This window comes from Eurosta solidaginis, chromosome 1 (assembly GCF_040869045.1).
Source record: "Eurosta solidaginis isolate ZX-2024a chromosome 1, ASM4086904v1, whole genome shotgun sequence".
NCBI classification, from domain to species: domain Eukaryota; kingdom Metazoa; phylum Arthropoda; class Insecta; order Diptera; family Tephritidae; genus Eurosta; species Eurosta solidaginis.
In genome coordinates, this window is record NC_090319.1 from 324,501,362 (window position 1) to 324,515,297 (window position 13,936).

The 13,936-nt window shown below is 36.5% G+C and overlaps 2 protein-coding genes across 2 annotated transcripts in view; one reads left to right on the plus strand and one right to left on the minus strand.

Annotated features, from left to right (window-relative positions):
- Ctl2 (Choline transporter-like 2) overlaps positions 1 to 7,303 on the minus strand; it is a 169,450-nt gene extending 162,147 nt beyond the window's left edge. Inside the window, exon 1 of the mRNA XM_067761955.1 lies at positions 7,126 to 7,303. The gene's annotated coding sequence lies outside the window, so the exon portion shown is untranslated. The remainder of the gene's footprint in view (positions 1 to 7,125) is intronic.
- Positions 3,553 to 5,334, plus strand: LOC137244129 (meiosis-specific nuclear structural protein 1). The gene is made up of 3 exons (XM_067772701.1): positions 3,553 to 4,551; positions 4,610 to 5,001; positions 5,076 to 5,334. Exons 1-3 carry the CDS (start codon positions 3,718 to 3,720, stop codon positions 5,209 to 5,211), a joined length of 1,362 nt encoding a protein of 453 aa, XP_067628802.1. The 5' UTR covers positions 3,553 to 3,717; the 3' UTR covers positions 5,212 to 5,334.
- Positions 7,304 to 13,936: the final 6,633 nt, after the last annotated feature.

The following is a 13,936-nucleotide window of genomic DNA, read 5'->3' on the forward strand; positions in this document are numbered from 1 at the left end:
CAACAAACAACTATTTTCTTTTGTTTAAATTTACGTATTTCTGAAAAATTTAATAATTTATTTGTTTACTTTCCGCGAACACAAGCATACAGCCATTTTGTCTAATTCACTGCTTGCTTGGTGCTACGAAATGCTTTAAATAGTACCGACGAATGAAAAATATTTTAAATAGTACCAACGAGGAAAACAGCCTTTTTCCATTCAACTCCGTATATTTATTTCACCAAAAAGTAGATTTTTTATTCCAAATTTTCCCCTGTGGCGCTTTTTATTTTTTTTAAATAATTTACGTTTATTTTATAAAAAATTGAAAATTTGTAATAAAAAATTACGCGGTAATAATAATTTTTTTATTGTGGCAGCACAGGTTTGTAATGTAATAAATAAAATGTATATATATATATATATAAATGTGTGTGTGTGCATGTTGCTACTTTTAAACTATAAAGCCAAATTAAACTTCCTTAACCCTAACGCCTTAGTCTTAGCCATATCCATATCTATAACCATCTCCAATGTGATCGATTAATGGTGCCATAACCTAAAAATCGTGAAAAATTCATAAAAATTAAGAAAACGGAAAAATTAAAAACATTCCACATAAAATAAGTCTCTTAGTCATACCGTATACAAAACAATGAATAAAATCTACAACAAGTTTTTAAATTCACCAACTCAAATATTTTTTGGTAATGGATATGGCGAGAAACCAAAAACCAATTGGTTGGCTATGGTATGGTTATGGCGTTACGTTATGATATGGCACCATTAATCGATTACATTGATTTCCATAAGGTAGGTTCGATCAGCTGTTTTGTCTGGTTATGGCTTTATGGTTATAAGTCACCATTAACTGGCCCTATAAGTCTGCGGACTTTAAAATATATATATTTGTGATCGGGAGAACTCCCTCTTTCATTTGATACCAAGTTTAACCCCGAACTCGGGGTGCTATTCCTAAATTTTCCCTGACACTCTTAATACACATATCGGGAAGGGTACCTAAAGATGCGTTTTGTAATTCAAAGGATTTGAGCCAATAAAAAGATATTACCCCGGACCGCTTCCCCAGCGGGTTAGGGGGTCAGAATATACCCGCGGTAGGTATGACTAAAAAATAAGAGGCGACTAAAATACCAGATTCAATGGGCTGTGTAGCGCAACCCTTTCAGGCTGCCAGCGCAATATATAGCTTCTCCAAACCCAATTATCAACCTCACCTATCCGCGGCGAATCCTGTTTCACTAACAGACGAGACTCTGGCGACCCCAAGCTCCTCATGGATCTTGGGGTGGGGAGGGAGCTATGGCCCGAAGGTTTAATTTGGCCATACCGCATTTACCGCAGCGTACCGGATGTGTATCCGGCAAAGGACCATCACATCGATAACACTCCCCAAAGCCTTAGGGGAGAAACCTTATCGTTCCAACAACAACCCCGGACCGCTCCGAAATCGGGGGTGGGATCCATGGCATATTTGCGCAGAACATCTTTCGATATTTGCGGCCTTCTGATGTGATTTTTAAAATAGAAATCCCTTTGTGGACAATTTTTCTCCTGTGTACAACAAATTACAAAAACCACATGAAAATTTTCAATTTATTTTTGGAATTTTTTAACTAGCGTTTTCGTATTCGCTGTCCTGTCCAAAACGTATCTTTTGACAACCGTCTGAATATTTTTGGATGTGCTAATGATTCAAAGGGTATGTGAAGCGCAACCCTTTCAAAGGGTTACCAGCGCAACTTATAGCTTCTCCAACCCAATTGTCAATATCAACTACCCGTGGCGAATTCTATTTTTTTAGCAGGCGAGGATTTGGCGACCAAAACTTCCTAATGGAATATATTAAATCGTTTGCGAGCAGGCCGTGCTTGTATCTTAAAAGTGCTTGTTACCGAAACGTACCGGAACTATAACCGACAAAGGGCCATCAATATCGATAACATTCCCCAAAATTTTCGGAACGTGTATATCGCTAGAACCAAGGCGAATTCATTACAAGTGGTGTTATCCCATCATCTGATTGCTTCTTCTTGATAATTTTCCACACAAAGCCTTGTACAACAAAATGTGAGTTAATCGAAATCTACGAAAATTTTCCTTTGACTTGACGTTCATCTGCACGGCGAATTGATTGAATTATATATAGATTCGCCTTGCGCTACAACAATAACATTAACAGCCTCTTTACCTTTGAAGCAATATTGTACAAAACAATCATAGTCACATACACTCTCTGAAGCCGAGAAACATTCTGGATTTTCTGAGAGAACTCGGCCGGGATGAGGTGTGTAAAGAGCATGAGGGCACAGTGCTTAACCTCACAACATCTATCATATCTATCGAGGCTGCAATACGAAAATTTGAATTTATTACGAACAATTCGAAAAATCACGGCTTTGTAAAGCTGCTCATCATTCACAATTAAAAACTGCAATATTACAATCGAATACGACACAAAATATGTTAGCAAGTATTTTTGTTGTATAGAGAGAATGTTTACAATAGTGCTTCGCGAAATTTTGTATGTGAATGGGCAAGGCGTAATAAACTTCAAATACCAAGTCTGGAGTTCCTTAATATTTACAAACGCAACATCTTGGTTGATTGTAGCGATGGTATTGGAATACATAAGCCTGTGTTAAACGCGTCTATATGAAAAATGTCATTGTGCCACCGCCTTTACTCCAGAAGTATTCGTTTTGCAAAGCCGGAACCATTGTGAATCAAACAAGTTTCATTCACAATGGCCGGAACGGTAGAACCATTGTGAATTCATACATGGAGAATCTTTCTATTCTTTCATTGCCATACCTACCTGTCAAATAATTGCTGACAGCGAGAACGGCTGTCGCGAATGGCCATAGAATGGATGAAAGGTTTGTTTTTTGCTCGCGATTACATGCCATAAATTGCCCATATGTGTTTGAAATCAGCTTTTCTTTAAAATGTGTATACAGAAAATCAGTGTACATATTAATATTCATTTCTAAAATCCAGTTAATAGATTATATTTGAGCAGCCCGTTAAGCAAACATTTTAAAATATGCATATAATGCAATATACCAGTCGTCTACAAAAATGTTTGAAAAACACTATTGAGCAAATGATTTTAGTAATCGAACAGCGATTGAACAGGTGATCGAGGCTGTTTACTATTGTGAACGTTTTTATCAAACATTCGCCACTTGTATGAATTCACAATGGGTAAAAGGAACGATTTCCGTCATTGTTTACTATATAGTTTGGCAACTTAAACAGAGGTTATGTTGCGAATAGAGTGGAAGGCAGTGGACTAGGCAGTCGAATGTCATAAAATGAAGGAATGGTGTTCGGAGTTTTTTCAAAATTAAAAAAAAATTGATAAAAGCTTTAATAAAAATAAAACTACTGTTTTAATAACAACAAAACGCCTTATATATTCTATGTACATAAATTCGTAAAGATTATCTCACTTTAAAATTTGAGTTAAATAATCGTAAGTTTTGTTTTGAAACTGAGTCGAGAACTGTTCGTGTGAATGTGCGAATTTTCACCGATCAGCTGTTAGTTGCGCTACTTGGTAAAATTTACAATGATTTCCGTACTTGCCCAATAAGTAGAGAAACAGTTTGTTATTCAAAAAAGATTTTGTTGTCAATGGAGATTGTTATTTTATACTGCATGTTTTAAATTACAATTTTCTGAATATAAAAGGAATTAGTTATTAGCAAAATGTTTGGTGCCTTTCGATGTACAATCCCGTTAGATGCCGACCGGCAAGTGGACTCTGCAAATAATCTTTTCATAGAGACTGTCATGGAGGAGGAAAGGCGCGTCAAAGATTTAAAGGCCAAGGAAATACAAATGACTGCTGAAAATCCACGAATTCGAATGCAACAAGAAACCACTGATATATCCACGCAACTAAAGACGTTAAAATATGAAGATTTCTTACATAAAAAACGACGCCAGCAACTACGTCAGAATAATATGGAATTACGCCAATTGGAGAAGCAACTAAAAGCAGCGTATGTATCAAAACTACTTGCAGAACAAAAAGTGGCAGCGGAAAAGCTGAAGGAAGAACAGATGAAGAGTAAGCGCTTGGAAGATATTGAATTTGAAAAGCAACAACTCTTATCTAAAGAAGCACTCAAAGAATCCGAAAAAAACGAGTTGAAAAAGAAGCAAGAATTTCGTAATGTACTATTGGGGCAAATGGCAGAGTCACAACAACGTCGAAAAGAAGAATATACAGAAGTTCTAAAGGAGAGAGAAGATATGCAAAAATTGCTGCAGAAATACAAACTTGAACATGATGCCGAATTATTAGAGTTGGAGCAAAGAAAAGTAAATGCCAAAAAGGAAATGGATGAATTTATGCGATTGCAAGCGGAGATTAAAGCCAAGGAGATGACAAAAAAAATGGACGAAGCGGAACGTTTCCAAGAAATGATAAAGGAACGTGAGTTGAAAAATTTGCAAACTAAATTGGATAGGGATTTGAAGGCGCAAAAGAGGGCAGAATTGAGTGATCGTATTGGACAGCAGTTATACCAGGTTGAGGTAAGTGTTTTTAGAATATTTTCCTAAAATTTTAAATTCAATAATAAATTCTTCATAGAGCGAAAAGAGAAAACGTGAAAATCTTTTGCTGGATTTGTTGGTGGAAGAGCGAAATACCAACGAGGATATGCGTTACAAACAAAGTCTTGAAAAGCAAAATAATGATCGCATACAAATGAGAATGGAATTCGAACGTTATCGTAGCGAACGTGGGCGTCGTAAGTTGGAACGTGAACAAAATGAGGATGCAGTCTTCTTGGCTGAAATGCATAAAGAATTGGCTGAACGCGATCGTTTAGATCAGTTGGCTGACGAGAAGCGTCGCCAAAAAATTAGGGAACATAGACGGGCAATTCAGGAAATGATAGAATCGCGACAACGTCAACGTGCTCTTGATGCTGCCGAAGAGCTAAAGTGGCATGAATATTTGATCAATGAAGAACGGAAGAAGTAAGTTGAGAATGGAGCGATTTATCTAGCGATATTCGTATGTTAACAATATAATTTTTTGTTCTCTTTTCTAGCAATGAAATTATTGAAAAGGAACGTTTAGAAATGCTGAAAAGTGCTCCAGCTGATGTTCTCAGTTATCTGCCTGCCGGTGTCCTCAAAGAAACTGATCGTAAGGTGCTTGGACTGACGCCTCAAGATAAAGCTTAAACATTATAGTGATTTAGAAAATTAAATTAAAATTTTGTGATTTAAATTTCTAAGTACTTGATATTATGAACTTATATTTGCATGGATATATATATAAACTTGTGGAACCTTTATTATAAAGAACATCACCATATTTTTTTTATTCTTGTATTTTCCCAATTTGTTACTAATAATGGAGAAAAATAGAGTAGTGATCGCTTTGTTGAAACTTGGGACACTGTCTTATCAAATAGATGAGTTTGAAACTTGGGACACTGTCTTATCAAATAGATGAATCTTTACAGAAGCTTAAACGATCACTGCCATAACAAAAAATTGAGAAAGCCGTGATATCTAGTATCGGCACTTCAAATGTGCCATGAACTATCTTTTGTATAAGCTCGCATACTTTTTTTGTATTGAAAATACACTCAACGAAGTTTCAAACGTGTATTGCGCATGTAGACAGTCCTTTGCCTGATATAAATCTGGAACTATCCCGACTGTCACTAGGCTTTAAAAGGACAATCGGTCAAAATAGTTCTAACTAAATCTAAATATCTACTAAATTTGGTTTACGAATACGGCCATTTGTGTGTTTATTTATCACAAGATTGGAAATATGTCACTAGTTTCGCGGCTGGAGGGGGGACCCGTTGTGACCAAAACCGCAACTCTCAAAGCACAAACTGCGTCTATCGATAGGATAGGCTGGCGAGTTCTGCTATATGAATATGCATTTGAACTAATATTCAGTCACGCAATCCCTTCACTTGCCCATTTTCTTGGTTTCATTAGGCTAGACAGTCTGGACAACTTCACAAAAGCATACTACGTTTTGTTTTTGACTACATACATACCACAATTCCGTAATTCTTTAACTTAGCTCACAACTGCTAAAACTCGTCCAAAAATAACGGGAGAGGTGTCAAAAGACGCATTATGAACCCAGGATCACGAATCCGAAAGAGGAAATTGGAAATTTTATTTCTTTTCGGAGATTTTCAAACAAAATTAAAAATTTTCATGTGGTTGTTTTAATTTTGATGATTTTGGTGTACCCACAAGAAAAATTGTGGGTAAAAGTGTTTTGCTCGGATATAGTTTTGGTCTCCAAACCGGTGTTGGACCCACCCAGGGTAATTTTTTAAAAACGCGGCCAAAGGCCGCCAATGCAAAAACGTGTTCTGCGCAAAAATACTATGGATCCCACAACCTGTTTTAGAGCACTCCGGGGCCATTTTTCGGTTGTTTGGAAATATCTTTGTAATTGTGCAGTTTAGGGGCCCCACCTTAAAACTTAGCCTTTTTTTTGAGTGAGGTATCAAAAGACGCGCATTCACGTCTAGATCAAGAATCCGAAAGCGGAAGTTAACTTTTTTTACCCTTTCAAAAGATGTTAACGAAAAACCGAAAAAAGACCCGCGGGTACTTCCGAAACCGGGGGTGGGATCCATAGTATTTTTGCGCAGAACACCTTTCTGCGCTGGCGGCCTTCGGCCGCGCTTATAAAAATTACCCTGGGCTACGCCATGCCAAGTCCGGGAGTGTGGTATAACCGTGGCTACCGCCAGGGTGATGCACAATTTTTTTTGTGGGTATTCACACAACAACAACCACATGAAAATCGCCAACTTCAACTGCAAATATCTCCGGACAGAGATACAATTTTTCTTTTCCGCCTTCGGATTATTGTTCTCGACTTTAATACACGTCTTTTCATACCTCACTCGAAAATTTTGGCCCAACTTTAGGGTGGGGCACTACTACCATATCTTTTGACAGAAGCAAATTTTTAATTTCCGCTTTCCGATTCGTGGTCCTGGGTTCATACAGCGCCTTTTGACACGTCTCCCGATATTTTTGGATGAGTTTTAGCAGTTGTGGGCTAAAGTAAAGGATTACCTTGCCTTTCCTCTTTGGAATACTACTCACATTTCTCCTTAGCACTTGTCAATGGTTGAAGTACATCCAAGAATGTAATTACTTTTGGATTGCGTTGCTTTTTCAGATGGATTTTACTAGATGGTTGTTTTGAGTTTTGGTTTTAAAGTTTTGAACTTGCCGATGCCTAAATAAAATCACTTGGCGGAAAATACAGGCTTTGGCCGGAAATCAGCTGATTGGTAGCTTTTAATATGTTTTAACCATTGTGAATGATGTCATCATTCACAATGGTTTTAACATTTCAACTGCCGGTGTAGGTCATTGTAAAGGTCTACAAGTAGGATATGTAGCAGCACACACATTCACAGCCACGCTCACCAGATAAAATGCTTGTTCTTGTTCGTTTTTTTGTGGATGCTATTTGGCACTGTTGTACTTCTTAGGACCAAAAAAATTTAGTAGCTCTATCGAAAACTGCTTAAAATTTTTATTGTTATATTACAAAGAAATATCCTTATTTACTTGCAAACGAGCACTTAATTACATTTCTGCTTAAAATCCATATATTTTGGACAATTTTAATTAACAAATTGTGATACTTTATTACCGGGGACGATTGCTAAAACACGACCAAAACCGTCGGGGGAGGTATTAATAGACGCGTTTTTGCCTCGCTTCGAATAATTCGAATACTTTTTCTCTTTGCACTATTGATAACAGGACAAAACGCTCTTTTCATTTCTCTTTTCACATTTTTTGACGGGTTATTGCAGTCGATCTCGGTTTCAAACTGTTTTTCGCGGAGAACTTTTGAACGGGTAGAAAGCTTAGCACCCGCGTTTATATTCTTAATGCTGGAATAACTACGCGTCCTCAGATACCCCAATTCAAGACTTTTGTATAATTTTCAGTAGGACCCATATAGGCGCACTACATTTACATACTAAATTCGTTCAAAAAAAGTTACCATCACAGCAACCCATATCTGATAGTCCGATCTGTTTTTTATTTCCCTGTGTCGCTTTCCACGACAGCAACCCCGGTAATTATGACACTTTGTTCAGTGTCAAACGCATGTTTCACGCAGGTTCCACTGAGTTCCACAATAGTTTGACCCTACATAGTTTGACAGCTTAAATAGAGGTTATGTTGCGAATATAGTGGAAGGCAGTGGACTACCCTGCAAAAATTGTTGGATTACGTGTTCCATTTTCTTCATATTGGAGTACTCTAACAATACTCCTTTGCAATGCGTTTGCGGACCACCATCAGCCGATCATTGCTCGTTTTTTAACGACCGTGATCATTACACGATGACGATCGAACGGAGTTGCCAAAAGTAAAATATTGCATACAAATAACTGATAATAAAATTTTACTATGGCAACTCTGATAAAATGCAACCGCGAACTGGTTTTATGTATACATTTGTATAAATATATATTTGATTATATTATATTTCATAAAGTTTCTCATTCTATACTTTTACTCAAACTTGGTCGGTTAGGATTTCCTCTTTTGTTTCTATCTTGGGTTTCTTCTTATGTAAAGGAAAGAAAACAAACAGTTTTATTTAATAATTGTCGGTCTCGGTTTATAAACGTAACTTCTGGTGTTCCTCAAGGCAGCCATCTTGGTCCGGTTTTGTTCCTGTTGTTCATTAATGACCTTGCTAGTGTTTTGAAGAGCTGCAAGCCGTTGATGTACGCTGATGATGTCAAACTTGTAATGCCTATCCGCTCACCCGTGGAGCTGATAGTAGGTATATTCAGGCTGATCTGAATAGTCTTGATGACTAGTGTAATGTAAACGCCATGTCACTAAACCTACCTAAATATAAGTTCATGTGTTTTACAAAGAAGTCCTTCCAATCCCATGATTATGTTATTGGCGACTATGTAATCAAGCATGTCACTAAGTTTATTGATTTAGGCGTTACTATGGGCCCAAAATTCGATTTTAAACTTCATACTGAATCTTGCGTGAACAGCGCTAAAGGTACTTTGGCTTTTGTTAAACGTTAGTCTAAAGAATTTAATGACCCAAACGTTACAAACTCTTACAAAAACTCTTTTTACATCATTTATCAGACCTACTTCGGAATATGCTTCAATAATTTGGAATCCGCGTTATCAGGTTCATTCTGACAAGCTGGAATCGGTCCAGAAACAATTTTTGCTTTTCGCAAAACACTTACCATGGGATCCTTCTAAAAATCTCCCCCCCCCCCCCCCTATTGCAGCCGGTTAAAACTAATACAGCTGCCCACATTGCAGAGCCGCAGGGAGATGCTTGGAGTCTTATTTATTGTTAAATTAATAAGAGGGTCAATAAATAGTCCATTTTTGCTTGGCGAAATTAAGTTTAACGTTCCTATTAGGCCATCTAGACATTTTCAATCAATTTTTGTAGGTACATGCAGGTCGAATTATGAAATGCACGTACCACTTCACTGTTTATGTCCTGATTTTAATAAACACTGTAAAAATTTAGACGTCTGCGACTCGTTTCTTGGTATTAAAAAATACCTTTTAACTACATTAAATTTGTAATTCGAAATGAAGCAAAGAACGCTAAACCGTGATATACTGTTCAACCCTCTGTTTAAAATTTGAAGTACCAGTTACTTCAAACTTGTTTGCAAAATTGCGTTGTGATCATTAATTTTATATGTATGTAATGAAATTCTGTATAAATTCTATTCTGTATATATTTTTTCTACTATTAATTTGTTTTATTGTCAATTTCATAAATTATTATTTACTAGCTCCTTCATGAGTACATTTTAACACATTTACAACATTTTATCTTTTGCTTACTTCTAAGTCTTTAATTGAAATTGTCAAGCGTTTGGTTCAATACTGTTTAAATATTACTTTAAAATTGATGACTGCTTATGTTGTTTATATCATGTATTACATCTGAGATTTAAGTGTCGGTATATTTGGTCTGTATAATTGTTTAATTTGTAGACTGATAAATAAATTAAATAAATACTATAGTATAGAAAAATATTAGTAACTTTATTCACGCAAATGCTAAATAACATAAGAATATTCGTAGTAAAAAATATAAAAGGTGTATTGCCCCTCTTCATTTACTTTCATTTTAAATTAAATTCACTCCGTTAATTCTTTCCGACACAATTCCTCTTTAGCTTAGGCATATGATCCTCTGTGGGTGCTCCATGGAGTATTACAGTGAAAGTACTCTCACAGATGTACTCTATGGAATACTCACAACAAAGCGAGAGTGGGATCACCTACTCCTCTCCTAGGACATCGCAATGTTAATTGGAGCACATTTTTTGTATGAATACAGATTAGCTGTGGAACACTCCTATACCCCCAAAGGAGTATTCCTTACATTATTTATGGAGTACTCGCGTTTTTGAAGGGTAGCAGTCGAATGTTATATAATGAAGGAATGGTGTTCGGAGTTTTTTCAAAGTAAAAAAAAATGATAAAAGCTTTAATATAAATAAAACTATTGTTTTAATAACAACAAAAATGCCTTATATATTCTATATACATAAATTCGTAAGGATTATCTCACTTTAAAATTTGAGTTAAATAATATAAAGTTTTTTTTGAAACTGAGTCGAGAACTGGGCGAATTTTCACCGATCAGCTGTTAGTTGCGCTACTTGGTAAAATTTACAATGGTGTGTGATTTGTGCTACACAATTGCCGTCTTTCAGTGAGTTTTACAGCTCCAGCTCACGCTCAATTCTCACGGAAATGCTCTGGATCATTGAGAGACTTGAGAAGCAGATGTCGTGAAATTTTCGCACACGTGAAATGTTATAGGCAGATGTCGCCGCTTCATTTAACTCATACGGTGAAAGACTAAGCAGCGACATCTATTTTTGAAAAAGTAGGTATATTAAAGGTCGCGTTGCCAACCTAAAAAGAAGTAATTAACAAATTATCTGGCTCACAAATTGAACCAGACTTCTATCTGGATTTATCTGGCTCAAATCGTTGTTGTTGCATTTACATGCAAAATTAAATATCATCCGGTGGCAAAATCCTGAGCCAGATAAATAATTTTGCATGTAAATGCAACAACAACGATTTGAGCCAGATAATTTGTTAATTACTTCTTTTAGGTTGGCAACGCGGCCTTTAATATACCTACTTTTTCAAAAATAGATGTCGCTACTTAGCCTTTCGCCGTATGAGTTAAATCAAAAACAGCGGCGAAAGGTGCCTATCAAATTTCACGTGTGCGAAAATTTCACGACATCTGCTTCTCAAGTCTCTCAATGATCCAGAGCATTCCCGTGAGAATTGAGCGTGAGCCGAAGCTGTAAAGCTCACTGAAAGACGGCAATTATTTATCTATTAGCTATCATCCGGTGGCAAAATCCTGAGCCAATAAGAGCAAAGCTCGCTAATTAAATACATATGAACAGCTGCTTTTGTTCATTGTAGTGATGGACGATATGGCTATTTTGAGCTATCAGTGAAAATAGATATGGCTATTTTTGAATCACGGCTATTTTTTATAGCTATAGCGATCGCTTTATTTTAACAAACGATTCTATACAGACGATATGATGGGCAGTACAGCGATTTTGAGCTATCAGTGAATATAAATATGGCTATTTTTTACAGCTATGGCGATCGCTTTCATTTATCTTTGATGAGCGAATCTGCAATTATTTGTATACTTGGATATAAAAATTGAATGTTTAAGTTTGTTTACCGGAGTAGATTGAATGTTATACATTAATTTAATTAGGATACAGAATATATGAACCAAAATTGGAATAAAAAGACGAAAATATGTACCTTTTATAGTAAACTGATGTAATGTGAAATTCTAATATGTTCAGTCTCGTATTACACTCAATGAGATGAAACTAGCTGAAATAGATATCTATGCATTTTTGTTTTATAAATTTTGCTAATTCAAAATGCTTTGATTTTTAAATGTAAGATGAATCAACCCGAAATAAATCTGTATATGTAACACCATAAAAACATGATTTATTTACTATATTATACTACACCGATGTATTCAGAAATACTCCGTATGAATTTATTCTGAAAGTTGTATTTGGCTGCATAATATTTGTATAGTAAAGTGGATCAGTTTTTAATGAAAAATATAAAGGAAAAATATAGCAAATTCTTCAAACTATTATAAAAATATTCTTTAGCAGAAAATTAGCCACCCACTTCAGTGCCCTAGAAATTAGCCGGAGAATTCAACCATATACAAACCATATGACAAAGCTTGAATTGCATTCTCCCAAAAAACTTAAATTTTGAGTTAATCTGTTTACAATAAGACGAGTGACATATGTTTCTATAATTATTTTATTTTTCCATCAAAACACACAAATTTTATGAAACTGTTAACGGCTACAGCCTAGAAGTATTAGCTCATGAATAACACATGCATAAAATTTTTATCGTATTCTGTTTCTAGGCGCACAAGTGGACCAAAAACTATGTCGTATTGATAACCATCTTCATAACGCAATAGCACTTGTGATGGTTCAGTGTCTATACCTGGCTTCTCTAAATCCCGAAATGTTGCATCGATATTTTCCTTCCAAAATTCCTCTAATTTGTTTATTTGTACTGCTGATATTTGTCGTGCACGCTACTGCTCTTGCTCGGTAGGCACCTTATCCAACCACAGCAAAAACGAACGATCAGTTATAAGTGGTTTCCATTGTTCTTGATACCCCAGCGGGTTAGGGGATCAGAATATACCCGCGGTAGGTATGCCTGTCGTAAGAGGCGACTAAAATACCAGATTCAAGGGGCTGTGTAGCGCAACCTTTCAGGTTGCCAGCGCAATATATAGCTTCTCCAAACCCAATTGTCAACCTCACCTATCCGCGGCGAATCCTGTTTCATTAACAGACGAGGCTCTGGCTACCCCAAGCTCCTCATGGAACTTGGGGGTAGGGAGGGAGGGAATGGCCTGAAGGTTTGATGTGGCCACATAAATCGTTCCCGAGATGATCGGGCCAGCACCTTAATGGTGCTATGGTACCGGAGCGTACCGGATTTGTATCCGGCAAAGGACCATCACATCGATAACACTCCCCAAAGCCTTCGGGGAGCAACCTTATCGCTACAACAACAACAACAACAACATTGTTCTTGATCCCAACTCATATACATTACGTACGCCACACGAGTAAAATTTTAGTACTGTTTCTCGAAGTGGACCTTCAGAATGTAGGGTGACTTCCCTATATTTAGCCCTCACCGAAAGTTTAACAATTTGGGATCCAGATGTGCTTCTACGTCCATTGCAAAACAATTTTTTGCAATTATTGCACATCACTTCGTCTTCGAAATTGTTGTTGCACAAGTTTGCTTTGTTCCGTTCGCCGTTTCCACAATTTCTCTGCACAAAAGGCATACTTTTTTCGCCCTTATTTACCAGTATCTGTTGGCGAGAAATTTTTTTCGTTGTGCAGTTCTTAAGACAACTATCCCCATTTTTCGATAATAGCTGGCAAACTTTTGTAAAAGTATATTTTTTCCAATTTTCGAGAAAATTATTCCTTTTTGTCGCCAATAAACTTTTTTACTCAGTCTGAAAGCAAAGCACACAGATGAGTAGTGATGAACGATATTTCACTATCGATGATTGCATCCCCGCTATCAATATTAGTATTAGAATTTCATGCTGAAGGAAAATCGCCAATCGCTATAATCGCTATTGGCGATATTCTGCCAGAGGTGATTGCCATTCAAAAGAATCAAATGAAGGAAAATCGCCAATCACTGATATTTTTGGATTGCAATAGCTATAGCTATTAGCGATTTGTCAATAGCGGCGATGCAATCACCAATAGCGAAATATCATTCCATCACTAGGTCATTGT